General features: G+C 39.0%; 1 protein-coding gene across 1 annotated transcript in view; it reads left to right on the top strand.

The window, feature by feature from the left end:
• adamts6 (ADAM metallopeptidase with thrombospondin type 1 motif, 6) overlaps nucleotides 1-26,354 on the top strand; it is a 74,023-nt gene extending 47,669 nt beyond the window's left edge. Inside the window, exons 17-25 of the mRNA XM_085464329.1 lie at nucleotides 209-332; nucleotides 1,974-2,054; nucleotides 8,944-9,107; nucleotides 9,830-9,968; nucleotides 11,760-11,889; nucleotides 15,541-15,745; nucleotides 15,829-16,005; nucleotides 20,030-20,186; nucleotides 22,676-26,354. Coding sequence (XP_085320455.1) covers nucleotides 209-332; nucleotides 1,974-2,054; nucleotides 8,944-9,107; nucleotides 9,830-9,968; nucleotides 11,760-11,889; nucleotides 15,541-15,745; nucleotides 15,829-16,005; nucleotides 20,030-20,186; nucleotides 22,676-22,785 — 1,287 coding nt within the window. The 3' untranslated portion in view covers nucleotides 22,786-26,354. The remainder of the gene's footprint in view (nucleotides 1-208; nucleotides 333-1,973; nucleotides 2,055-8,943; nucleotides 9,108-9,829; nucleotides 9,969-11,759; nucleotides 11,890-15,540; nucleotides 15,746-15,828; nucleotides 16,006-20,029; nucleotides 20,187-22,675) is intronic.

Here is a 26,354-nt window from a genome sequence, read left to right as displayed (position 1 = left end):
TAGTTTAGCACATAGCTATATTTCACAAAAGGTTGAACTATTTTTTTTAAGACATAAAGCCTGTTTTCTGGAATGTAACCAGTTGATCTTTGAAAAAACTTTTTTAAATGTAAAATAGTACAAAATAAAGCAAACATTTAACCATTTTTCTAGTTTTCATTTAAAACGATGCTGATTCTCAATCTCTAACTTTGTTCAACTTCAAAAGCATGTTGGCTGTGACAACATACTGGGCTCAGATGCCAAAGAAGACCGATGCCGTGTGTGTGGAGGGGATGGCAGCACCTGCGAGGCCACAGAAGGACTCTTTAACAAGTCTCTACCCAGAGGAGGTAAAACATATCTGATTCCAGAAAGTGTTCTTTAGTCTGTTTAAGCTGTTAAAATTAATCACACTGAGAAAAGTAAAAAAAAATAAAATAAAATAAAATTTAAAAAAATTGGTGATTGATGTGACTGTTACTGCATGCAAACACACAATATGGGAGTCACTGTATGTTTCTATACAGCAAAATGCAGTCGTATCTTGGTACGATTAAAGGACCATGCCAACTGTGCATTGTCTGCTAGACTCATTACCCAGATGTTATCAACCCCCATTAAGTGTAATAGGTGTGATGAAAAAGTGGTATGCAAGATTAAGTTCAATCGAATATACACCCATAAAGTAAATGATTAATTTATAATTTAACTTTCATTATGGTTGCATATTTATATGCATTAATTATTTCAATAACATGTTCTTGACAAAAATGCATGCAATGACTGAAAAGATGCGTTTTTAGGCTGGACTAAGTCACATGGCTTAAAATTAATTAGCCTCAGATACATTTACACAGTTATTTTTGTTGAACCTCTAGGTCTCTAAGAGCAATAAACTTCAAACCTTAATGAGTCAAATGGTGTGTTATAATATTGATACTGTAAACATCACAATTTGTTGATATCAAAAATGGGTAAGTGGTATTTTAGATGTTGTGAAATTAAAATGATAGCATTCTTTTACAAGGTGTTATACACAAGAAAAAACTGGGATCATTATGTCATCATAAATGTACGTGTGTGCCAGTTTTGGTGGCTCAATTACTATTTGTCAAGGAGCAATTTTGGACAAACAGCGAGGTTCCACAAAACTAAGTTCCACAGAATTCAGCTTTTACTCTTAAAGTTGTTTAATTTTCATTTATTTAATTAAATCTGGTCATATTTAATCAAAATTAGCTATTTTTAGCTATTGTTTCAACATATCAGCCAACAAAACAAGAATATGGAATATTCATTGGATGATTGTGTAGCTACAAACTTTTACCTTAACCAGCAGATCACTTCTGTCTCTATTGATTTTACAGTAAGTTACTGAAAGGGGGCAAAATGCAGTTTATACATGTAGAATATGCAGAAATGTCTAACCACCTGTGACAAATTTAAAGTCAGTGGAGATTGTCCAAATGCCAAAACATCCTTCACGTAACAAAAATAATCTTTCATCACCATGTGATTTTTTTTTTTTAATTGTTTTTTAACATGGCAAATGTTTTGAGCCACCTAAAATTATGATGACACATCTAAATGCAATACTTTTCTCATTAATCAGTGAAGGAATGGAGTGAAGGAGTCACTAGCAGAGAAAGGGACTTGGTGCTGGTTGTGGTCTGAGGTAGTCTATAGTGAGCAAAAGAGAAAACATATTTCTCCTTCTATGGTATGGCTAGTAAACCATCTAAAAATACTGTGTGTGTGTGTGTGTGTGTGTGTGCATAAGTGTTAAAAAAAGGAGAGTGTTTCATACTACTGGAAGATTGCTTTGTCCATTTTGGATGATTTGGAATTTATTCTATAGATGTACTCCTACGTTGTATGATATGTAACTCTGTGTGTTCTCTGTGTTGTAAAACATGTCAGATAGGAATGAGAACTTCGGTTGTTTCAGTGGGAGGAACACTATCTTAACGATATTAGTTCTTGTCTTCCAGGCTACATGGAGGTGGTTCAAATCCCAAAAGGTTCTGTTCACATAGAAATCAAAGAAGTGACTATGTCAAAGAACTACATCGGTAAGTAACACCCTTGAAATGATAAAGACACATGTATAGAATTATTTTATTAGATTTTTATTACCTGCAGTGATAGAAGTGTAAGGTGTTGAGACTTTGGTCCTAATAAATGCTGGATAGCCCACTGATTTCATGACCAATTGGCTTCTCTTGCAGGCACCATAAGCCTGACATTTCTGATTCTAAGTTAAGTATATTTAACTGAAACTATATTTTTAAATATATTTAAAAATCCTCATGCCTTCAAAAGATTGGCATTTGAGGAAAATGCATATAGAGTGATTAAATTGACTGCTGTGAAATTTCTTAAAATTGCCCATGCTGTCCACTTTAGTTTGTCCTTGTATCTGCAATGACAAGCAGCTGTATTTTGCCTTATGTACTAATTTCTCCATGTTAGCTAGAACTGTGACTGTTCATCTGTTTTATCAACGAGATAAAAGGAAACGCTATTACCTACATTTGCAAAGGTATAATTTACATGTGGATCTGGATTGCTTTTGTTGAAATTAAGAGAAAGGTGGTTTACGGGATGTAGATTCCAACAATCTTCTGAAATAGTCTAGCTAATGATCATAAGTAGACTGGTAACCAGGGCTGGACTGGGACAAAAAAATCAGCCCGGGCATTTTGACTAGAGACTGGCCCACCAGGTATTATAGGAAAAACCATAAAGCCTTTCAATGAAAACAAACGCTGTTGTGACAGTGATGTACACTGTCTTGTTGGTATACAGTGGCTTGCAAAAGTATTCGGCCCCCTTGAACTTTCCCACATTTTGTCACATTACAGCCACAAACATGAATCAATTTTATTGGAATTCCACGTGAAAGACCAATACGAAGCGGTGTACACGTGAGAAGTGGAACGAAAATCATACATGATTCCAAACATTTTTTACAAATAAATAACTGCAAAGTGGGGTGTGCATAATTATTCAGCCCCCTGAGTCAATACTTTGTAGAACCACCTTTTGCTGCAATTACAGCTGCCAGTCTTTTAGGGTATGTCTCTACCAGCTTTGCACATGTAGAGACTGAAATCTTTGCCCATTCTTCTTTGCAAAACAGCTCCAGCTCAGTCAGATTAGATGGACAGCGTTTGTGAACAGCAGTTTTCAGATCTTGCCACAGATTCTCGATTGGATTTAGATCTGGACTTTGACTGGGCCATTCTAACACATGGATATGTTTTGTTTTAAATCATTCCATTGTTGCCCTGGATTTATGTTTAGGGTCGTTGTCCTGCTGGAAGGTGAACCTCCGCCCCAGTCTCAAGTCTTTTGCACTCCAAGAGGTTTTCTTCCAAGATTGCTCTGTATTTGGCTCCATCTATTTTCCCATCAACTCTGACCAGCTTCCCTGTCCCTGCTGAAGAGAAGCACCCCCAGAGCATGATGCTGCCACCACCATATTTGACAGTGGGGATGGTGTGTTCAGAGTGATGTGCAGTGTTAGTTTTCCGCCACACATAGCGTTTTGCATTTTGGACAAAAAGTTCCATTTTGGTCTCATCTGACCATAGCACCTTCTTCCACATGTTTTCTGTGTCCCCACATGGCTTGTGGCAAACTGCAAACGGGACTTCTAAAGGTTTTCTGTTAACAATGGCTTTCTTCTTGCCACTCTTCCATAAAGGCCAACTTTGTGCAGTGCATGACTAATAGTTGTCCTATGGACAGATTCCCCCACCTGAGCTGTAGATCTCTGCAGCTCGTCCAGAGTCACCATGGGCCTCTTGGCTGCATTTCTGATCAGCGCTCTCCTTGTTCGGCCTGTGAGTTTAGGTGGACGGCCTTGTCTTGGTTGGTTTACAGTTGTGCCATACTCCTTCCATTTCTGAATGATCGCTTGAACAGTGCTCCGTGGGATGTTCAAGGCTTGGGAAATCTTTTTGTAGCCTAAGCCTGCTTTAAATTTCTCAATAACTTTATCCCTGACCTGTCTGGTGTGTTCTTTGGACTTCATGGTGTTGTTGCTCCCAATATTCTCTTAGACAACCTCTGAGGCCGTCACAGAGCAGCTGTATTTGTACTGACATTAGATTACACACAGGTGCACTCTATTTAGTCATTAGCACTCATCAGGCAATGTCTATGGACAACTGACTGCACTCAGACCAAAGGGGGCCGAGTAATTACGCACACCCCACTTTGCAGTTATTTATTTGTAAAAAATGTTTGGAATCATGTCTGATTTTCGTTCCACTTCTCACGTGTACACCACTTTGTGTTGGTCTTTCACGTGGAATTCTAATAAAACTGATTCATGTTTGTGGCTGTAATGTGAGAAAATGTGGGAAAGTTCAAGGGGGCCGAATACTTTTGCAAGCCACTGTATATGTATTAATCTAATAAACTTAAACCTACACCATCCTCCCTATTCTGGTATTCTAATCAGTACTTAGCCGAAACCCAAAGACTGCTTTGTCGAGTTAACCTCCTAAACTATCTACAACGCATGGTGGAAACCTGAAATTAAGACAGAGAAGACTAGAGGTGAGACATGATCATTACTGAATATTAAAAAATAATAAATGACAGATTTAGTGATATTTTCATAAACTATTTATTTACCACATCAATGGCAGGGCAAATATTTTTTTCTAACATGGCAAATATTTTTTCTAACATGGCAACCTTTAAAAAGTGAAAGGAGACAGAAAGACAGGTGAGAAAGAATAAAACTTAATTGACTTTTTGATGTCATTTTACACACAGTACTGGTAAAGTATCTAGAAAATGTGGGAAAATACTGGCATCATATACAGTACTTAGCTACTTCTGAAGAAATTATGATGGGACCCTGAAAAAAAATTACTATGTACAATAATGGATTTCTATACAGTTTACATCAAATGAAAACTTTGGTTGTAAGATTCAGATAATTATTTATTAAAAGCGAGACATTTTAAATGAGAATAAGAAAGAAAAGTATTTTTTGTGCCCCCCTTTCCCTGTTAATGCCCTACCTGCCCCCCCTGGCAAGACTTTACTAGACCCGCCCCTGCACAGTTACCAGCTGTCAGCTACTTAGAAAAGGATCCTGGTGTCATTTGTCTCTCAGAAACAGTTCATAACTTCCCTTCAACTCATTCATGTCACCTAAAGATAAAGCTGTTTCTCCATCACCTGTTCAGCTCTGATGATTCAATAAGGACATCTCCTGGTTTCATCTTCATGTTTCCCTCTCACCACATATCCAAACCGATATCATGACCAGCAGGTTTACAGCTGTGGCTCCAGCAAACATCAGCTGATACTAGAAAGTAATATTAAATAAATTCTAACAACAGCTTATCAAGCTTAAGTGCTGCTGTTGTTTAGCGCGACCTCCGCTAGTTTCCTCTTTCTGGCACAAAGTGGGCGACAAAAAAGCAAGAGAGACGGGACTTCCGTCAGAAAAGCCGATCAGCTGATCACTGATCAGTTTCATGATTGAAGAAGCAACAGGAGAGGGAGGTGGAGAGAATGAGAGAAGAAGAGGCAGCTGTGTAGCGTAAAGACCCAGAATAGCTCCAGCATTGTCTTTTTTTTTTTATTCTAGCTGAAGTATCGGACAAATCGCGTTCCTTTTCACCTCAATACGAAACGCGTAATATTTTCTCTGAATACGAGACGATTCCGTTCTCTAATAACTAACTTTATGAATAAAATAAAACACCCGCCCAGAAACTCCGTCATTCTAGCTAGTACGCAGTGCGAGTTATTGTAACTGACTGTAAAAAGTCAGCACAACAAAAATAAACTATATCTAAACTTGGTTTATATCTGATCCAGATAGACTGCAATTCATAACTTCTCACCTGGAGTTCAGTCCCTCTTATACTCGGCCGGTGGCCGCCTCGGGACTCTCCTCCTCCTGCCTCCCTTTCCCTCATCCACCTGCTGGCCTCCACCACTTGCTCATGTTACTGAATCTGTGGAAGCTCTGCCATAGCCACCACCAAGCAATTGAGTTATTTTTACACATCTGCCAGCATCTGGCCAATTCACCACCTTTCATTGTTTATACCGTTATGTAAACAAACCCAAAAAACCCATCGGCCCATAAAAACAAAAAATCACCATTGGCCCGGGCAAATGCCCAGTATGCACGATGGCCAGTCCAGCTATGCTGGTAACCTATAGTTACCTGCTAAATCACTAACTGCTAGCACTATCACAGCATGTATGTTAGCATCAGCATTTTAATGTTAGCACTGATTCAAAATCACCACACTTACTGCTGGTATACAGCCATAATGTTTCTGAAATATATTCAGTGCAACAGTTCTAACTCTGGAGACCGAAATGATGTTAGCTCGTTGGTTGGCTCTTTTTTTCATAATATGCTACTAGGTTAGTGGTGGTATTGCGATGATCTGGGGTCACTTTGCTGCTTCGAAACCTGGAAAACTTTGATAGAACTGATGGAACAATGAATTCTACTCTCCACAGAAAATCCTGGAAGAGAATGTTGGCTATCAGTTTATGCCCTGAAGCTAAAACACACTTGGGTTATGCAACAGGACCATGATCTGAAACACACCAGCAAGTCTACCTCTGAAGGGCTAAAAACAGAAAAAAATGAAGGCTATATCACAGCAATGTGAAAAACTCAGTGCTACTAATGGCAAATGGTTGATTTCATTTCTTGTGTGTGGCATACCAGTTATTCAGTTATTGAGTTTAGGGGGCAATTAGTCTTTCATACAGTGGGTTTGGGCAGCTTTTTCCCCTTTAATAAATAAAATCACAATTTGATAACTGCATTTTGTATGTGTTTGGGTTATCTTTGTGTTATATTAAAATTTGTTTGATGATCTGAATCATTCAACGGTGACAGATATGCAACAAACTAATAAATCAGGAAGGGGGCAAACATTTTTCTAGGTGTACCCTTTGCCATTCTTCTATTGGTAGCCTACATTGTTAAATAATCAAAGATGTTTGGTTTTGGACACATCAATTGATATGTACTCAAATGCTGAAACGAGAAAACCTATACGTCATAATATTCTGGATAGCTGATGAAACTGATATCCCACCTTAACACATCTTGCCTTGGCCTGACAGGATATACTAAGAAATTGTAAGAAAAATTAGATTTTATCTCTCTAACAGACAACTTCTGAAAAGTTGCTGACCAGTGCAAACATTTGGGTCACAGTAAAAAACGCCTGGCTTCTCTAAAAGCTGATTAATGGGCATGTTTTAACAAGCCTATGAGGTAATTTAAAAATACCTAGCAGCTCTTCTAATGAGTCCTTAAAGACTCCTCTAGCCTGATAGAAGATTTTTAATCTGTTTCAAATCATTGTTCATTTTCATGGAGAAAATCACCTCTTCATGGAGCCAACACCATTTCATGGCATACCTTCAGAGCAACAGTAAGGTTTTTCAAATGATCTAATTTAATTTCTTCAAATTAATGCAAGATCATTAAATTTTAGAAAACCTGTGGGTAGCTCCGTGACCTGTCTGTATTTGTAAACAGACTACAGGTTTCTGGCACAGCTCCACCTGTTTCTAAGGTGTGTGCAGAAGTGCAGAAATCTGAAGAGGTTAAAGCTCTAAAGAAAACTTGTTGTATGTAGGAGAATTTTATTGACTCATGGCTTTCTTCAGAGTCATCTAATCTGACCATATAGAGTCACCAGTATAGTTTCACAGCCTCCCTAGTATGGACGTAGAAACTTGATCTTGTTTTACTTTTAATCAATCACTTTAAGCCTTATAAATCACTGCAGTGTGATGACTTGGCATTTTGCAATGTCATCCTGTTTCCTATTATCTGTTCAGTTCTGTGTCAACCACATTTCTAGTAATTTCCTTGTGTCTTTGTCAAAAACAAAAGGATGATCCCATCATTTAATGTCCTGTCGCCTAATGTTAAGACAAAAACAGTCTGAGACCACACACCCCTTACAGAACAATCAGAAAAAAAACTGTTCAATTAAGCCACTTTTTGATTAAAGCGAGAAAGACATCTGACTGTGTGCTGAATTTATAGGGGATGGTGTTAATGGAGGGCTTAAGTTATACTTTGAACCAGAGACCAGATTTACAGGGCCATGGTGACAGCTGCCTGGTCCCCTGGGGTTATGGGGGATATGATGTCTATATATCAAAGTTTAAAGAGTGCAGTTTTGGCTGTTGTGTTAGACTTGATCTATTATTTACTTTGTTATGCAGTTGATCTGTGACCTCAATGATAATGATAATATTTTTCTTTTGTAGCATTGTCTGAGTCCTTGCTATTTAGGTCAGCAAAGTTAGCATTTAAAAAAAATCTTTATTAAGTTTTAGTCAAACAATATAAATATAATGTTCAAATTGGCAAATGTCACAATGCCCACAATCAGTGCCAGATGTGTTGAAAGCGCATTTCTGGAGCAGAAGATTGTGATATGATTAAGAGCAGTAAACTATTGTTCTTCGAATCTGCGTGAATGCTACAGAGGGGGAGATCTGCAGAGCGTGAGCCAAGGAGTCAGAAGAGTGAGCGGTTGGATTGTTTCTCCTCAATTTGGCCCTATTTCAATGCAGAGAAAGTGGATATTTTCAGATCTGTTGTGCTTGGAGACCAGCTTTTGTTTTGACAACCAGACAGAGTGGTATTCATGAGATCCGTCCAAGCTTTCACCTGAACTGTGCTTTTCTTCTCTTCCTAAATTAGATGCACATACGTGTCGGTGCACGTGAATGTCTTTCTTGGCAGCATGAGTCTGGTTCTGCTGAGTGTGTCCAAATAGCGAGTTGTCAGTGACTTTTTGGGGTGCGGTTGAGGATGATGAAGAAGACAAACAATGGCAGTGACATCAAAACAAATGATTGTCTCCAGCTACTGTTCCTGTCTGTTTTTGATTTCAGCATTCTGAAAACTTTTCTTGTCATCTGAATTCCTAGCTTTGAAATCTGAAGGGGATGATTATTACATCAATGGAGCGTGGACCATTGACTGGCCCAGGAAGTTTGAGATTGCAGGGACAGCCTTCCACTACAAGAGACCCTCTGATGAACCAGAGTCTTTAGAAGCGTTGGGTGCTACCACTGAAAATCTGGTTGTCATGGTAATATAACATTTCATTTGTTCCAAATCTAGTTCTTACATCATCTATATGACCATCATTTTATTTTGAAAGTCTGTTACAATACATGCTTCGACAAAAACACTTTTTGAACACCAAACATTACAATGACCTGTTTTTTCACCATGAGCCTCATAGAACATCAAAAAAAAAAAAAAAGAGTTCGTTCTCTCAAGTCCATTTTAAGGCTCTTTTCTGAGCTAGACAGTAATCTCCTACACCCTTCCAGAGAATATCAGCAAGTCCACATAAAAACAGGGAAGTCATCAGTGATAATGGTCATGCGCCTGATTAAGGCAGAGATGACATAAATGACATGAAATGGAGGAACTGAGGTGGAGGTGTGGCTTGTAGAGGCAACAACAACAACTATATGTTTGCTGAACCAACTTAAATAGGACATTTCAGATCAGATTGGCCAGGAGGATGTGCAGAAGGTGGCGAGCTATTGTTCTGGGATTCCTGTCTGAGCTTCACCCTGTGGCTGACTTAAACTAATACGATGCCTGATCTGTTGATACTTGGTTATTTAAAAAAGAATATGCAGATGAATAGAAACGTGACTTGAGTTTAATGCTTACACTGCTCATCATCTGTTGTTGTCTATATGAATTGATGTTTGCTAGCACATGATACCAGTGAGTAACACTTATAGCTGGTTCCACAAATTATTTTATTTATTTTTTTGGCTGATGCCCCTTCAGGTCCTCCTTCAAGAGCAGAACCTTGGAATACACTACAAGTTCAACGTCCCCATCCAGCGCACAGGGAGTGGTGATAATGAGGTGGGCTTCTCCTGGCACCACCTGCCCTGGTCTGAATGCTCAGCTACCTGTGCCGGAGGCAAGTCCACCCTGTAATCTTTGATGACAGACTTTTTGTCTGTGCTGGTACCATTGCAACTCCCCTGTGCTTTTTATGTTCTCTGCTTGGCCTCTGTCAAATGTAAAACTAGTGTCAAAGAGCTCCGGGGTGCTCCGTTTAACCTATTAAATGCTTATTTACTTGTGTTTTTCTTTAGCTTAAGTACATTTTATTATATTAAATTAGACCATAGCTCATCTCTTTTAATGCTCACAGCATGGTGGAAAATAGTTAAAGTTTTGCATCTGTAATGGTTCCAAATGCATCTTTTAATTTATTATATTTTGTAAAATGCTATTAAGCATACATTGGCACAAAGCATGTAAAGTAATATAAGAGACTGTGTTATTAAATTCTGGAGAAAAGATTAATGTCTGACATTCTACTGAGCTATGATGGTCAGTTGCCTTTTTAGCACTCCAAGCATTTTGGTGTTAAATACCATAACATGCTGTGGGTGTTTACATTCTCTTTAAATATTTCTAACCATTTTCAAATGTTTAAAACTTTATATCTTGTGTGTTATTCTGTAAATCTTCCCCAACCAATATTTCCACAAATGCTGAAGAACGCTGTGCAGAAACCCAGTATCATAATTTGAGAATGGTTTGCCAGAATCATTACCCTGGAGATTCAGCCCTCTAATAAATTCAGTATGTATATTTTAAATAATATAGCCAAAGTAATGAATATAGCGCAAATTATGTGAATGAGCTGCTCTGCATAGCTTCTGGTTTACCAGTGATGGGGTAGAGATGCAGCTGCTCTTCCCAGTCGCCTGTCCTATAAACATTCAGAATCAGAAACCACAGTGAAATGTTGACTATGGCCTTAAGAATGACTAAACCAAACCTTTTAGTCCAAAAGCCATGGGTTTCATATAACAATAAATAGTGTTTCTTCCCAGTTGTCAAGCGTGGCCTGGAAGGGTTTGTAATATTTTGTAAAAGCATGACTGAATAAGCATGTGGGTTCTTCTGAGGAAGGATTTCCAAGTCCAGACCAGAAAACTATTCCTTAGATGGGGAAGTACCCATGGCTTTCCAGCATCATAAACATGCCTTTGCATTGTTGATCCAAATGATCTAATTTGTGTCTACTGTGTGTGTCTGACCGTGCAGAGCTTTAAATCATTAAAATGTTATTTAATCATACACCTATTCAATAGTGCTAGCTCAGCTAATCATAAGGTATTGTTCAATATATCACCACAGTGAAAAAAAATCAGTGAAAACCACCTTTTGACAGCCTTTCAAGTGAAACTTTTCTACTATTCCTCTAAACTGTATTTCACTTCAAGCACAGATGTGTGGATTTTCTGTACCACACACACACACACACACACACACACACACACACGCATCCATATCTCATTACATCTGCCAGACAAGTCTGCTGTGGGATATGTCCCAGGAGGGTCCAAACAGACCCCTTCCTGGTTGGTACGCATGCACGCGCACACACAAAACACATGCAGCATGCGCGCACACACAGTGGGAGGTGTGACACTGATACGGTAGCCCTCACTCTTTCTGGCAGAAGCCAAGGTAAAGAGCTCTCTGCTCTGTAAAAGTGATTTGCCAACATATCCTGCAAAGAATCACGAATTTACATGTCTGGATTTACTACAGAATGAAAATGATCCCATCTCCGCTCTTAACACGGTGCACGACACCACGGCTGGCAGGCTTCTGTGTCTGCGAAGGCATTTTAATGTGCCAGATCAGCTGAGCTCCATGCTGCACTATTGATCAGTGTTTTCTCCTGCAGGTTCTCAGAAGCAGGAGTTAGCCTGTAAAAGGCTGGACGACAACTCAGTGGTACAGAACAACTACTGTGACCCAGACAGCAAACCTCCAGAAAACCAGAGAGACTGCAATACTGAGCCGTGTCCTCCAGAGTACGTAATACTCACTCATGATTCTTCTCTTTATGAGATGATTACTTTTGTAAAATCTGTCAAATGACTGAAATGAGAGAAAAATGATGAACAGAGTGAGTGTTACAGGGCCCAAGTAGAAGGTAACATCTCTAAATTGCTTATTTTGTCTCAGAATCACAGTACAGTGATAAAAAATTCAGAGAAAAGTTGTTACACTTAATAAAATTCCTTCTGTTTTTATCTGCTTATCAGGGTTTGGGTCATGAGGCCAGCGGCGGTGGCTCTAGCATTACTATAGAAACGTCCTTCTCTCCCGCTACCCCCTGCAGCATATTTAGGTTGTTAGTAGTCTGAAACAAGAGGTGTCTGATACAGATGTCCTTACTCCCTCACCTGGCTCCTTTAAATGCTTTTGAAGAATTCTGTTTCTCCTGCTTGTGTCTTATTCTGTCAGAAGGTAAATTGTAAATCTACAGCTTAGACCTTAGGCTTAGCTCCTATCATCATAACAGATAGTTGCACAGCTGCACTGATCCAGCCATCAGTCTTCCACTAAGTTGTTCCTCACAGAATTTCCTGAAAGAAACTTGAAACCAAAGGGAAAAAAAATGTAAATATTTTGATTTACAGTGTTGTTTCAGCATTAGGTGCTCTACTCCAACTAGGCTGCTTGGTATATTTGATGCAGTATGTTTTTTATATAGAGAAAGAAACCATAAAAACTAGTAATTGTAATATTTCACATATAAGGAAGTGAGAGTTTAGAAAAGTAATTATTGATCTTGAACTGGGTGGAACAGCTATGCGATGCAACTTGTAAACAAAGACATGTAAAGCAAGATGTGAATACCAGGCTAAAGTCCAAAGTGTGAATTTTTTACTCTTATATTTCCTAAACTACTAAATTGGCATGCAAAAACAAATTAATTAATCTATTTGCTTATTTTCTAAAAATCTTTAATGAAAGATGTCAAATTGCATATGTTCTTTGAATTACTATGCTTTAATAACAATGCAGAGAGATAAATACTCATTCATAAAAATAACAATTGTAATTATAATGGTATAACTGAAATTAGTTACATAATTTGTTAATTAAGAATGCAAGGGATGTTGACCATGGAGCTGAGGAAAACAGGAAGATGACAATGATGGTGTATGTATGTAGTGTGAGAGGATATGCAGTTTCCTGGTTGGACAGAAGATGATGTTGTGAGGATAGTGAGGACAGTGAAAAAGTGAGATGGAGGCAGATGATCAATGGTGGGCTGTAGCCAAAAGAAGATGAAATATTGGAAGACTGCAAACACTGTAAATATTGGGAAGTTGAGTTCTTCATTATGTCATTGCTTGGCTATTTTTGTGCTCAGTTTGGTCTCTGTCCTTGGCTTTTCCCACGCTAGATCGCATATTAGCATTCAAGTTAACTCATCTCCGGTGCTTATTCTAATTCTTCATTCTGTGTTTAGTGCTGACTTGAAGGAAATTCTGCCCAGTATACAAATGTTATTGATTGTTAAGTTGCGTACTGCTAATTTATGTTGGTCATGATGTGAAACAAATGCAAATGGAGTGCATAAAATGTGTATAGATGCTAATCGCTGTATTTGTGATGATGTTAATGCAACGTTAAGTATGTATTTGCTTACCTTTAGCTCTGTTTTCAGTCTCATCCCACTAAATGCTTCGTGTGATCAACTAGTTGGTAACTGGAGCACTACAGGGTATGAACCCAAAACATTTTGCTGAAACATGTAGGGGCATCGTGGTGGCACGGCGGTTGGCACTGTTGCCTGAATGGGTCTCCTTGGGTTCTCTCTGGGTACTCCAGCTTGTTCAGAGACATGCACTTAGCAGGGTTAGGTTAATTGGTGATATGAATGTGAGTTTGAATGGTTGTCAGTCTCTCTGTGTTAGGCTTCAACAGACTGGCCACCTGTCCAGGGCGTACCCCGGCTTTCGCCCTATGGCAGCTGCAATACGTTCCATCCTGGATGGATGGATGCTATAATGCTTTTTTGACAAGGTAGTTCTCTGTAGGTTCATCATTTTGGTATGATCAGGATCTTTTGCATTACGTACTAACATTTAATGCATTGTTAATATAAAAACAATAATGAAAACACAGAGTATAGCAACCTAAGTTAATGTTTTCAAAAGAAAAAGCCTCCATAAAAATGAGACTGACTCATGATATTAATTCGCCTTCAATGAGCCCTAGTTGTAAAATGTGTTTGGAAGAAAATAATAAAATAAAATAGCCGTGATTTATAACTTCATATGTTAACTATTTTCAATATCTGCTTCATGCCAGAAATAAGAGCTCTGAAAATGACCACCTGTGTTTGATTGTTTTGGCATCCTTACCAAACCTCGAGGGGTAACACACACGTATACAGGTGGAATATGAACTTGTGTTTGGTGGCCAAATGTCTGTAAATCCCTTCGCTGTAGCTGGAAGAATGGCCAGACTCACTTCAATAATGTCTGGAAAAAGAGGGATTAAATGCACCAGGTTAATTAGTTTCAGACTAGCTGACAATTATTTGTATATGAGAGGGAGCGCCAGTGTCTTTCAGCTGGGTGTCAGCCAAAAAAACTGATAGTATTGTAAATCTACTGTATCAGCGGTAATTTGTCTTCATATGTTCAGACTGCAGTCTTGGGTAATTTATTTTCACATCTGTATTCAGTGGTCGCAGACTTGTGGTATCGCATTTATTTTGATTAGTACTAGAAGGCCGTGGCAGTTCGTGTGTGTGTGTGTGTGTGTGTGTGTGTGTGTGTGTGTGTGTGTGTGTGTGTGTGTGTGTGTGTGTGTGTGTGTGTGTGTGTGTGTGGAGTTAGAGCGCTCATGCAGCATTTGTGTTTGTTAGGAAGGCAAACACTCCTTTTGCAGCGTCAGGAAAGGCCGACTACAGGAGACCATGTAAACACAATTGTTTTAGAATAGCCCAGGGTTTTATGGGCGCCGGTAATGAAAGCTAACACAGATGTTTGAACATGTCGTTAATTCTGTATACATTCCTTTAGATGATGTAATATCTCACAGGCTGGATGTGTTTGGAGGACTGTTGTCTGTGCAGTTTTATGATATTAATTCTAAAGTCTGGAGGGGGTTGAATATGACTGGGTCTAATTTTCTCAGGTTCTAAAGCTAATCATCCTGACATGGCATAGCACTAAAATGCACTCCCCAGCATTAGTTACCTGTCAGCCAGGCAGCAAGTTTAAACTTCTTTAAAAAGTGTGTAATTTCTTGTGGTATATAATTTTCTTTTATGTTGATGAGAATGGATATTACAGCAAATATTACAAAAGACAGCTTTCAAAATATTAAAATGGTTATTTAATAGTCTTATAAAAAAAACCTATAATACTTTATGCTCCTTCTTTTTGTCCAGTGATACCACTGTCTTGTCTGTACATTAATTTAAAAAAGCCAGGCTAGGCCCCTCAGTTGCCATATTTACCTTTTTTTACTATATATATATATTAATACTCTTGATACTGCAAAGTATTAATGTTTGATGCCTTGGAGTAGTTTGCTTCTCTCCCTCTTTGGCAATGTGACTATAGTAAAGTTATTTAATGTGTGTTTATAGTGAGTATAACCTCGTGAAATCACTTTACAACAAAACTGTTAGCATTGGTTGCTCCATCCTCCAGATGGTTTATTGGAGACTGGTCAGAGTGTCCGAAGACGTGCGATGGAGGGATAAGGACGAGGACAGTCCTCTGTATCAGGAAGATTGGTCCCGCTGAGGAGGAGACACTGGAGGACACTCACTGTTTGACTCATCGGCCTATCGAGAGAGAGTCCTGCAACAACCAGTCCTGTCCTCCAAAGTGGGTCACTCTGGATTGGTCCGAGGTAAGGCCAGTAATAATAAGTGTTTTTCTGTAACTCATTGCACTGTCAAGATATGTGTTTAACACCTTTCCTTCCCTCTGTAGTGCACACCTAAATGTGGTCCTGGCTTTAAGCACCGCATTGCCTTGTGTAAGAGCAGCGACCTCACCAAGACCTTTCCGCCTGCCCGCTGCTCAATCCATAACAAACCTCAAGTCCGAATGCGCTGCACTTTAGGGCGCTGTCCTCCTCCCCGCTGGATCCCTGGTGAATGGGGACAGGTAGGACCTTGTCTCTCTCTAACTTCATCCACAACAGTATGGCGGTTAATCCTACTGGCATGTTTAAAAGACAAAGTTTCCATAGATAAAACTCCATGTGTAGGTGAATGATTTGTATCATTTACACCTGGATGAAATACTGGGGATTCCAATCAGGCCTGTGACGCATGTGAGTGCATAGAGGCTGTGTTTGTGTTTGTGATTCCAAGAGTTAAAACAGGCCTGGAGTATGTGATCGGCAGCAGTAATATCTTCTTGGCTGTTTGAAGTTTATCTGCACCCCAGACGAGGCCTCTCTGTCACTTCCAGGAACAGGGTTTTGAGGAAGACAGAGGAATAGAAGTTTTGGGCTCACCCTGATATGACTTAGTATGCTCTGAAAAAGCTGCTCAACACTTTACAACACAGCTGACTCATATTGCTGAGAGGACGCCAAAAAGTCGTGCGTCAGAGATAGTTGTATCTACAAAAAGTATGGCTTGTTATTTTGTAGGATTTGTTAGTAACTCAGTGTAGAAGTGGAATTTTAAACAGTGTGCTCTGATGTTTAGAAGGCAATTGTGCAAGGATTGTGCGCTCTGATGAAGGTGATGTCATGGTTTCAGCTGTGCTGATCAGGTCAGAAGTCAAAGGTTGAGAGTCTGGCAGTTTAAGTCATAGCTTTCTGGGTTCTTTTCATATCTGCCACATGCCCGTTAACACACACAAATATCGATAACACACCTTTACAATTTAGTCTGAGCCATAAACAAAGCAGACCAAAATGTTAACCTCAACATAGTTCATCAAAGGACAGGCTTCTTGCCATGCTGAGCCAAAGTTAATACCTCATAGACCAACAGCTGGAGTCTGCCCTTACACAGCGCTTTCTGACACACTGTAGAAGTGTGTGTGTGTGTGTGTGTGTGTGTGTGTGTGTGTGTGTGTGTGTGTGTACTCTCTCCCCCACCTATTCTGTTTTTCTGGCTGTAATTACAAGCTTAGCCTCCACTACTCTCGTCCCTCTCTGGCCAGCTGACCCTCAAAGTGCCAGAAAGGGGGGATTGTTGCCAGCTACCAAGATCCCAGTCTCCCAGGCCAAAAGGTCTCCAGTTCAAATCCCACTAAAGTTACACCACTGACGTACGCCATCTGTCATAGCTTGCAGCGGGCCCTAATAAAGACTCTCTAATTGGGAAGGGATGACATGCAGGCTCACTGATCTAAGGCAGCCAGAGAGAATCTGTGAAGGTGACAGAAAGAGGTGGGGGGTGACTGGGTTTATTTCACACACTCGTATATGAGCACACACACATAGTTATGGCTCACAGGTGTGTTTTTTCTCAGCCTTTCCAGCATCAGCTCAGATGAACAATTCCATTATAGAGTCGAAAGTGTGCTGGCACCTACACCTTTTGTTTTTTATTAGTTTTACTAGTTTGTTTCTGTCTGTTTTTTTCCTTCTACAAAGGAGATTAGCGGCTGCCCACAAGGCCAATCTCACTTTTTATAACAACTAGCATATAAAGAGGCAGGAGCGCATTTTGTGTTTACCAAAGCAAACGTTTTATGCACCAACAAAGCAAATTTACAGTTATATTATGAGTACAGCCTTAAAGTGCAGAATTTCTGCTGTAGTTTGAGCAGTGGGACATTAATATCACATTAATCTTTGTTGAATTGCAGCCATTTTTAATTTGGACAATTTACCGTATTCATAAATAAAAAACTCATACTTCTTGGAGAATCTTTCAGGCTTCCTGCCTGAACCTAATAGAAATCACTAAAAAATGGGATTCGTCCTTTGCGACTACTTTGCCAGTCCTTTACTGCAGTTTCTCTTTTTTCTTGGGTCATTTGATCTTAAGTTTGCCAAAAAAAAAAAAAAAAAAAATCATTCAATGAGAACTAGTCTCCCAGCACCATTAGACAAGTCATGCATGTCAGTGCGTAACATTGATGCAATATGTTTTGGAACATCAGTTGTTCAATGGCTTTTATTTGCTCTCATTAAGTGTTTTCATTGTGGATCATGGAGGACTTGGATACTTATATGCTTGCCTCTTAAGAGCGTTCTTCACTTGGCTGGATTTTTTTTTTTTTTTTTTTTTACTGGAAAGGATGCTGCAATCATCATCATCATACAGTGCTGTGAATAAGTATTTGCCCTCTTCCTGATTTCTTTGTTTATCGCATATTTGTCACACTTGAATGTTTTAAATCGTCAAACAAATTTTATATTAGTCAAAGATAACCCAAATAAACACAAAATAATTTCTAAATTGTGATTTTATTTATTAAGGGAAAATCTAAGCAAATCTACCTGGCTCTGCGTGAAAAAGTAATTGGATCCCCCCCTTTTTTCTTTTTTTTTTTTGGAAAGTTGGGCTCAGTTTCACCAGCCGAACCCGTGCCTGATCACTGCCAGACCTGTTGAATGAAGAAATCACTTAAATCGAACCTAGGCTCAAAGGTCTTAGAAAACAACACATCATGCCACGATCTCAAGAAACAGCTGAAAACAGAGACATTGAAATGCATTTGTTTGGAAAGGGTTACAAAGCTGTTTGTTAGGCTTTTAGGCTTTAGGACTCCAGTGAACCACAGTGAGAGGCATTGTCCACAAATGGAGAAAACTTGGAACAGTGCTAAATCTTCCCAGCAGTGGTCAGCCTACCAAAATTAAAACATCAGTGACACAAAAGAACCCAAAATAAAACAAAAAAACTTCAAGATGCCTCATGATTCATGTCTTCATGATTCAACAATAATAATAATAATTTTTAGCAATAAAACTCCAAACAATTTCAGTATTGCAGCAGAAACAGATGTGTTCCTGTTAGTCAAATGTTTTTGATTGCCCTTTAGATACAAGGCAGATTTTAAGATTTATTTCAGTATAACAACAAGAAAAAATTAGGAAAAAAAGTAAATTGACCAACTGGCTGAAATCCATTACAGCTGTCCTATTGCCCAAACCTATATCAAGCCACTCTAGGTGCCAGTATACCCTCTGCATTGATCGCTTTTTGCACCGCCTCATTCGCTCATTCGGAGGAAGCCGTTGCAGCATTCTCCTGAACAGTAGGTTTCCCCACTCAGATGATACTGCTAGGAAGAGAAGAAATCCAAACCTGAAGCAAAGACTGTTTAAATGTGTGTTTATTTCGGGTTTTTTTTTTTTTTTTTTTTGCTGGCATATAATTCACGGGAATATAATAAAATGGAGTAAAAACTGACACAATCTTACACTGGTGTCTGCAACCTGTGCTAGGTTACAAAAATCGAGAGGTGCACAAGTGACTGAAGCGTTACAAATATGATGTGTCACAAAGGATGTGACATCAAGCTCAGCACACGTGGCAAGCATAAAAACAACAAACTTTGCTATCTTTCTCACATTTTTGTTTGGGAATGTCTTTCTTTATTTTGTTTTTTTGCAAATAAGATTTTTGATACAAATTATTATAAGCAAATAAATAAATGTAATAATAGTTAAATGTGGGGGAAAAAAGCTTGAAGAGAGCTTCACGTTTCTTTTTGTGATCATGAGCAGAATTACTAACCAGTCTAAACCCTTAATATACTTGTGCACAAAATATCCCTTGACAAGCAGTTTTCAAAAAAGATGTTGCAAAAGCCTTCAGAGGGTGAAGAAGAAATGAGCAGAGGGAAAGAAAAGGAAAACAAGACTCACAACAAGTATAAAGTTAAGAGAATGCCAAAAGGTAACCTTTTCAACCTCATTTGACCTGTTTGCTCAAATTTAGGAAAATGAATTCAGATTGAGGAAGGTGACTCTGGTTGGCTCTGTGTGCTCCCTCCCTTTGTGCCCCGGTGATTGTTTGATTGGATCAGGTCGTACAGTGTATGTGTGCATGTGCCGGGATTACTATGTGTGTGGAGGTCCATGAGGGAGCGCAGACTCCCTGCCTAGTATTCAGGGTCACAGAGAAAAGATGGTCCTCATTTAACTTGTTAAATTTACTGGCTAAATATGGTGTTGCGCTGACAGTGACTTTTGGTCTGGTGCTCTTTGTTTCAGTGTTCAGCACAGTGTGGTCTGGGCCAGCAGATGAGGACGGTACAGTGTCTGTCCTACACAGGACAGCCATCGAATGACTGCGTAGAGTCCCTCCGACCAGCCACCATGCAGCAGTGTGAGAGCAAGTGCGATGCCACCCCGATCTCCAGTGGTGATGGTGAGATGATGAAACATGCCATCGTGTCACAAGCAAGTTCAGTTAAGAACTTGCTTGTGCGAAAAGTTTACTTCTCGCAGTTTTCGTCACGGTCGAGAAGACAATTTCTGATCTGCAGTTTCTTTATAAGCAAAGGTTGATTGCTTTATGCTCATAGATATTGTGCTGTAGGTGCTCAGCTTTTACACAAAGCCCCACTTGAAAAGGTTATAAACTATCTCTATCTTCATCTTCACTGTTCTACTATGACCTAAACACAGTTGGATGACACGCTCTTCTACACTTTGCCAGCAACATTAATCTTTCCAGTGAGGTTGGCCCCTAGTCAAAGCGAAGCAGTTCAACCCTCCATATACACTTACACATGATGGATGGCTATTCAGATATGTAGAGAAGGGGCCTTCGATTAGCCTGAATGGAAAACGTGAGCAGCGTTTACAGGCTGGCTAATGGGATTAGCTGTAGGCTAATTGTTCCTTTACGGACAGCAGTGAGGCAATGTCTCGTTTCATTTGGCTCTGAGAAGGCAGGGGCCAAAGCCTAATAAGGGAAGACACTCTGATCATGATAAGGCATTTAGAGCACTGCCTGTCTGGCATCCAGCAAGCAGTCTGTGTGTGTATGTGTGTATCTGTGAGTGTGCATAGTAGGGATGGCAGCCAGCCCAGTTAGTGAACGAGGCCAGGATCTGTCTTAGTCTCTGCATCCAAGTATAGTTGCAGTTTTATTCTATTCAGACCTGAGGGAGATCCACAAGCTCTCATGTAGCAGTTTAGTCCAGTTTGTATATCTCATATGTTATCATTACATCGCTGTTTAATGACTTGCCTTCATTCTGAAAGTATTTAATAAATACACAACCTCTTCTGACCATCTATTTTAACCTATTTATCAAGTTTGCCTTTGCTGCAAAACAAAAGCTAGATGTATATGTGTTATTTCTATTAAATATAATGTTGCAAAGAAAAATGACTGTATATTATTAGTGTTGATGAGATATCATTTGAATTTTGATGTAGCACACATTTGGAGTCAGCATGTCAGCTATCACTGGATTTTCAATTCGGAAATACTTCAAATGATTGATAATATTGTTCCATGAGAACAAGATGTATATAAAAGATGCACAGTGCTGTGAAAAAGTATTTGCTTCTTTCCTGATTTCCTAGGTTTTTTTTATTATATATATATATATATTTTTTTTTTTTTTGTTACACTTAAATGTTTTAGATCAGCAAACACATTTTAATATTAGTCAAAGATTACTTGTGAAAATGCAGTTTTGAAATAATGGTTTCCTCTATTAGGAGAAAATAGCCTACCTGGCCCTATATGAAAAAGTAATGGCTCCCTCTTGTTAAGTCATGAATTAACTGTGATTAACCACATTTTTTGGAAAGCTGAGTTCAATTTCACTAGCCACCGCCAGGCCTGATTACTGCCAGTCCTGCTGAATCAAGAAATCACTTAAAGAGAACCTGTCTGACAAAGTGAAGCAGATCTCTAAAAAATCTCTAGAAATAACACATCATTTCATGATCTAAGGAAACAGCTGAGAAACTAACATGCCATTGACATTTATCAGTTTGGACAGGGTTACAAAGCCATTTCTTAGGCTTTGGGACTCCAGTGAACCATGTTGAGAGTCATTATCCACAAATAGAGAAAACTTGGAGGGCAGGCCAGCTTACCTAAATATACTCTAATAGTGCATCAGCAACTCCAAGAGGTCACAGAAGAATCCAGAACAACATCTAACTGCAGGCCATTTGTCTCAGTCTAGGTCAGTCTTCATGATTCAACAATAAGAAAGAGAAAAATGGCATCCATTGGAGAATTTCAAGCCAAAAACCACCGCTGATAAAAATAAAAAAAAAACCCCCACAAAGGCTCGTTTCACATTTGCCAAAAATATCTTGATGATTCTAAAGACTTTTGGCAAAATATTCTGTGGACTGACAAGACAAAAGTTGAAGAAAGTTTGAGTCCTGTTATATTTGGCACAGTCAAACATGGTGGTAGTAGTGTACTGGTCTGGGGCTGCTTTGCTGCTTCAGGGCCTGGATGAATTGCCGTAATTGATGGAACCATGAATTCTGCCAGAAAATCCTGAAGGAGAATGTCCAACCATCAGTTGACGACCTGAAACTTAAGCGCAATCGGGTTATCAAGCAAGATAGTAATCCAAAACACACCAGCTAAGCTAAGGGTGGCACAACCAGTTAATACGTTAATACAGTGCCATGTAGATAGATATATGTAATAGATATATTTATATATAGTCTAGGGAAATAGGGGTGGTTTTACTTAAAAGGTGACAATATGTAGATGATTGTGTTATGTTAGGTATAAAAACTTTCTCGTGTGTGTGTCTTTTTTTTAGTCAGCTCCTACGACGAGGAGTTTTCCTCTTAAACATAGCCAGACTAATAAAAGATATGTTTTCTTTTGCTGTCTTTATATCTGAGGTCTTTTCTGTCTCTCCACAGAATGCAAAGATGTAAACAAAGTGGCTTATTGCCCGCTGGTACTGAAGTTCAAGTTCTGCAGTCGAGCATACTTCAGACAGATGTGCTGCAAGACTTGCCAGGGGCACTGACCCTTTGAATACAAGAGTGAGACAAGAAGATGGTCATAAAGGCAAGAAAGATGGAGGGATACAGTGCTTAAGAGGGTGAGAAGAAAACAGCAGACTGGAAAATGCATCCCGACTCTGAACCAGTGGAAGAATGAAAAAGTTGTCAATGTTGAAGACGGGAGAAAAGCGAGGATTTCCCTGTTTATCATACCCCATACTCCTGCCCTCTGTCGTGGTGGAATCTAAACCACTGCTCAGCCAATAATGCTGACACAAACATTATTTTTTTTGTTTTTTACATTTTCACTTCTGTGAAGTGGAACTCGGAAGACTAACTGTTGGTGATGTTATCTTTTATTATAATAATAATTATTAATATCATTGTTAGTCTTCCTCAGTGTTTGTTTTTTTTACGAATCCAAAGTGCTGGACACATCGCTCGCAGAGGATGTACCCCGGAGATTAGAAGAGGGGGGATGGGAGACTCCTGTCTTTGGGATGACTGTGATGGTGCTATTGGCAGAGCAGACTTCTGGCTTCGGTGCACTTTTTTCATGTAAATACCAATTTACTGCTCAAATGCAACAGAGAATCCCTGTTGGTGTACTGTATATTTATTGTACAATCCAAAACAGAGCTGATATATTGTCCTCTGATCATCTTTTCGCCAGATAGTAGCCTATTGTTATGGAAGGGAATGTAATGTGATTGAATTCATATTCAGTTTCTTTTTTGCTTGAGTGAAAATATTACATACTGTAACATATGTTAAACCCTTGTATACTGTAAGGATTTGTATATTATATACATATGTTAATCCAGGGCCAAAAAATACACCGTGGTTATTGGAGATTTTTAAATCTTTTTTTTTCCCCCAGCTGGGTGCCTTAGTTCTTAACAGTCAGGTAAAAGTTCACCCAAAATCACCAAAGTCATCTTTTCAAATGGTGCCTACGCCACATGAAAAATTAGTGACCAGACCTTTGCTAGCATCTTACTCAGTTTAGTATTAAAGGATTTATAGGTTTTGTTCATCTGAGTCAAAGTGCAGTCACCATTACATACTCTCTTTAAGGATCTTTTTGAGGTAAACTAATAGACCCGCAGTTTGCAAAATGGCCTTCTTACCAATGATTACATGAAAAGATTGATATATGAGGTCTGGGCAAGACGATCGTTAACTCAGGCCTCAGTCACAGTTTAATACTGGCAACACAAATAGGGTGATCCTCAGCAAAGGTCCCTGTGATTGCTTTAGTTATTAGCAGATTGCCACCTTGGTCACCTGTAGTTTGCATGAAAGATGCCAACTTATCTGCAGACATTTATTTCTTGAGCTTTAATGACATTTTAATTAATTATTTGCTTTTAAAGAATAAGTTGTGTCTTACTGCTGCAACCTACATATTTTGGAATGTGTAACTTTTACTTTGAAAGCATATGTTTAGGTTACACTTACCATTTCACTACTGCTTGGTAAGTCCGCTTCTTCCATGCAAAAAACAGCTGAAAATGTCAGTGTCCAAAGCAATTTCAGAGAATTTTTCTGTCCAGCACCCTTGCAGCGACCAATTTATGCTAGTGACTGCCAGCAACCTCCAGCAATCAGTTGCCAAACAGTTGTAAAATACACATGGGGGTTGGCAGGAGGTCATTAACTGGTCTGCACACTAGTGTGCACAGCTGTTTGACTAAGACCTTAGGAAAAGTGGAGGGAAAATGCTGACTAGCTAGGGTGACATGAATCAACCTATTAGCACATCTAAAGCTCACCAATTTACAATTAACATTTAATGTAAAAAAAAAAAAAAAGGATGATTAAAAGTCACCATTTAAATGTAAATTAGGACATAAATCAGTAAGTGTTTATAATGTTGCTTTTGTCTTTAGTACAAAACCAGCTCCATATAAATGTCGTATGAAGACCAGTTCAGCAACAGTTTGCAACAGCTAATATGTCTGTTTAATTTAGCTCTGTGATCTTTAAATAAGCAGTACTGTATCTGCTTGAAGCCACCAATGCAAGCAAAGACTTAATTTGAAGATTTGGTTGTCAATATTGTTGAACACTTCTGGCTTTATGGGAGGTTAATCACAGGCTGCCTGACTTGTGAAGCTGATGCTTTAAGGGGGACTAATGAACTAAATGTAGCCTACCCATTCATTCTCATCAAAGATGCCCACTGGCACATAATAAAACCAACTAGGCATTTTGGAGCTGGTCATGTACATCAGAAACTGAAACTGAAAAACACACTTTTAAAAATTGTTCTAATGAACCCCCCCCCCCCCCCCCCCCCCCAAAAAAAAAAAAAAATGTGATATGGGACAAAATAAGAAGGCATCTCTCCAACCTTCCAGCCTTTTAGACTAAGCTAACGTGTGGGATCATTCACAAGGAAGTGAACAGGCCTGTTTCACAAATATTGAGATATTCCTGTTAAATATACATGCAAACACCACTTTTGTTACCAGGCTATGTCAGCTGGCTTCACTCTGCTACTCACAGACTCCACACTCTGCCTCCTACCCCCATCATGTTCATCATCATCATCATCACCTTTGTCCCATAAATGAATAAAAAAAACAAAACAAAAACAGCATACTCAGTGGTGCTTGCCCTGCTCTTGTACTTTTTTTATTTTTTAATTTCCAAGAAATACTGTGTTTACCTCTCTTTCCTCCTGCTATGCTTCGAGGCTTCCGGCCTTCCCAGACTTCTGGTGCTATCAAGTGGGTGCTTCCATTCAAACCCGTTCCAGTGTGCTAATAAGAAAAGAAAAGTGAGGCTGGATCCAAACAGTATGAAAAAAAATATATATATACTTGTCAAAATTTCTGTTGATTTAATGCTGGTCATGTTATCGTTTAGTTTGTATCTGTCTATACCTCACACTGGGAATTTTCATTGTCAACTGTGTATTGTTGCTTGTGCAGCCAACAAAACAGTCACCCCCCCGGACGAAAGCGATCACTTCACCCAGGTGACGTTTGGGTTGTGAAAGGGGAACAGCAATTAAAGTGAGTGTGTAAGGATCTTGTCAGAGCTGTTAAAACCGACGTTCTAATTTTGCTGCTGCTACGTTTTTTGTTTTGTTTTGTTTTGTTTTGTTTTGTAGCCACCTTCAGAATGACAGTGCTGAGCAGATTTTGTTGGAAAGGATGGTGGATGCTGCATTCAAAGACAGCAGAATTCAAACTGCTTGAACTGACTCATCTACTGGCTGTGGGATTAAGAAGCTCCATTTAGAAAAAGAAAAGACAACTTAATCAAACTGGTACTCGTTGCTGTGAACTTGGATGTTTGAATGTCACATTGCTTCAAAACGTATCTGAAGTGCAAGCGAAATGAAAAGCATCATGTGATTAGCTGCATATATTTTGTATTCAGTATTATTGTTGGTACACTGTTACTAATTTTTTTTTCAAATGTAAATTATATGCTAATTTATTGCATTGTCACTTGTACATTGATTTCACTGCATGCAAACTGAAATTTAGCATAGTGAAAAAAATGCCATGATACGGCCCTTCACCAACTTTTTTTTTTAAGTAGATAAATGAATAAAAAGAGCAGCTTTTAAACAGAA

This window comes from Copadichromis virginalis, linkage group LG7 (genome assembly GCF_057382275.1).
Source record: "Copadichromis virginalis isolate Kocher_CV1m ecotype Utaka linkage group LG7, C_Virginalis_male_GT1.1, whole genome shotgun sequence".
In the NCBI taxonomy this organism is placed as follows: Eukaryota; Metazoa; Chordata; class Actinopteri; order Cichliformes; family Cichlidae; genus Copadichromis; species Copadichromis virginalis.
The sequence above is the reverse complement of the archived record's forward strand: the minus strand, read 5'-3'. Positions and strand labels throughout refer to the sequence as shown.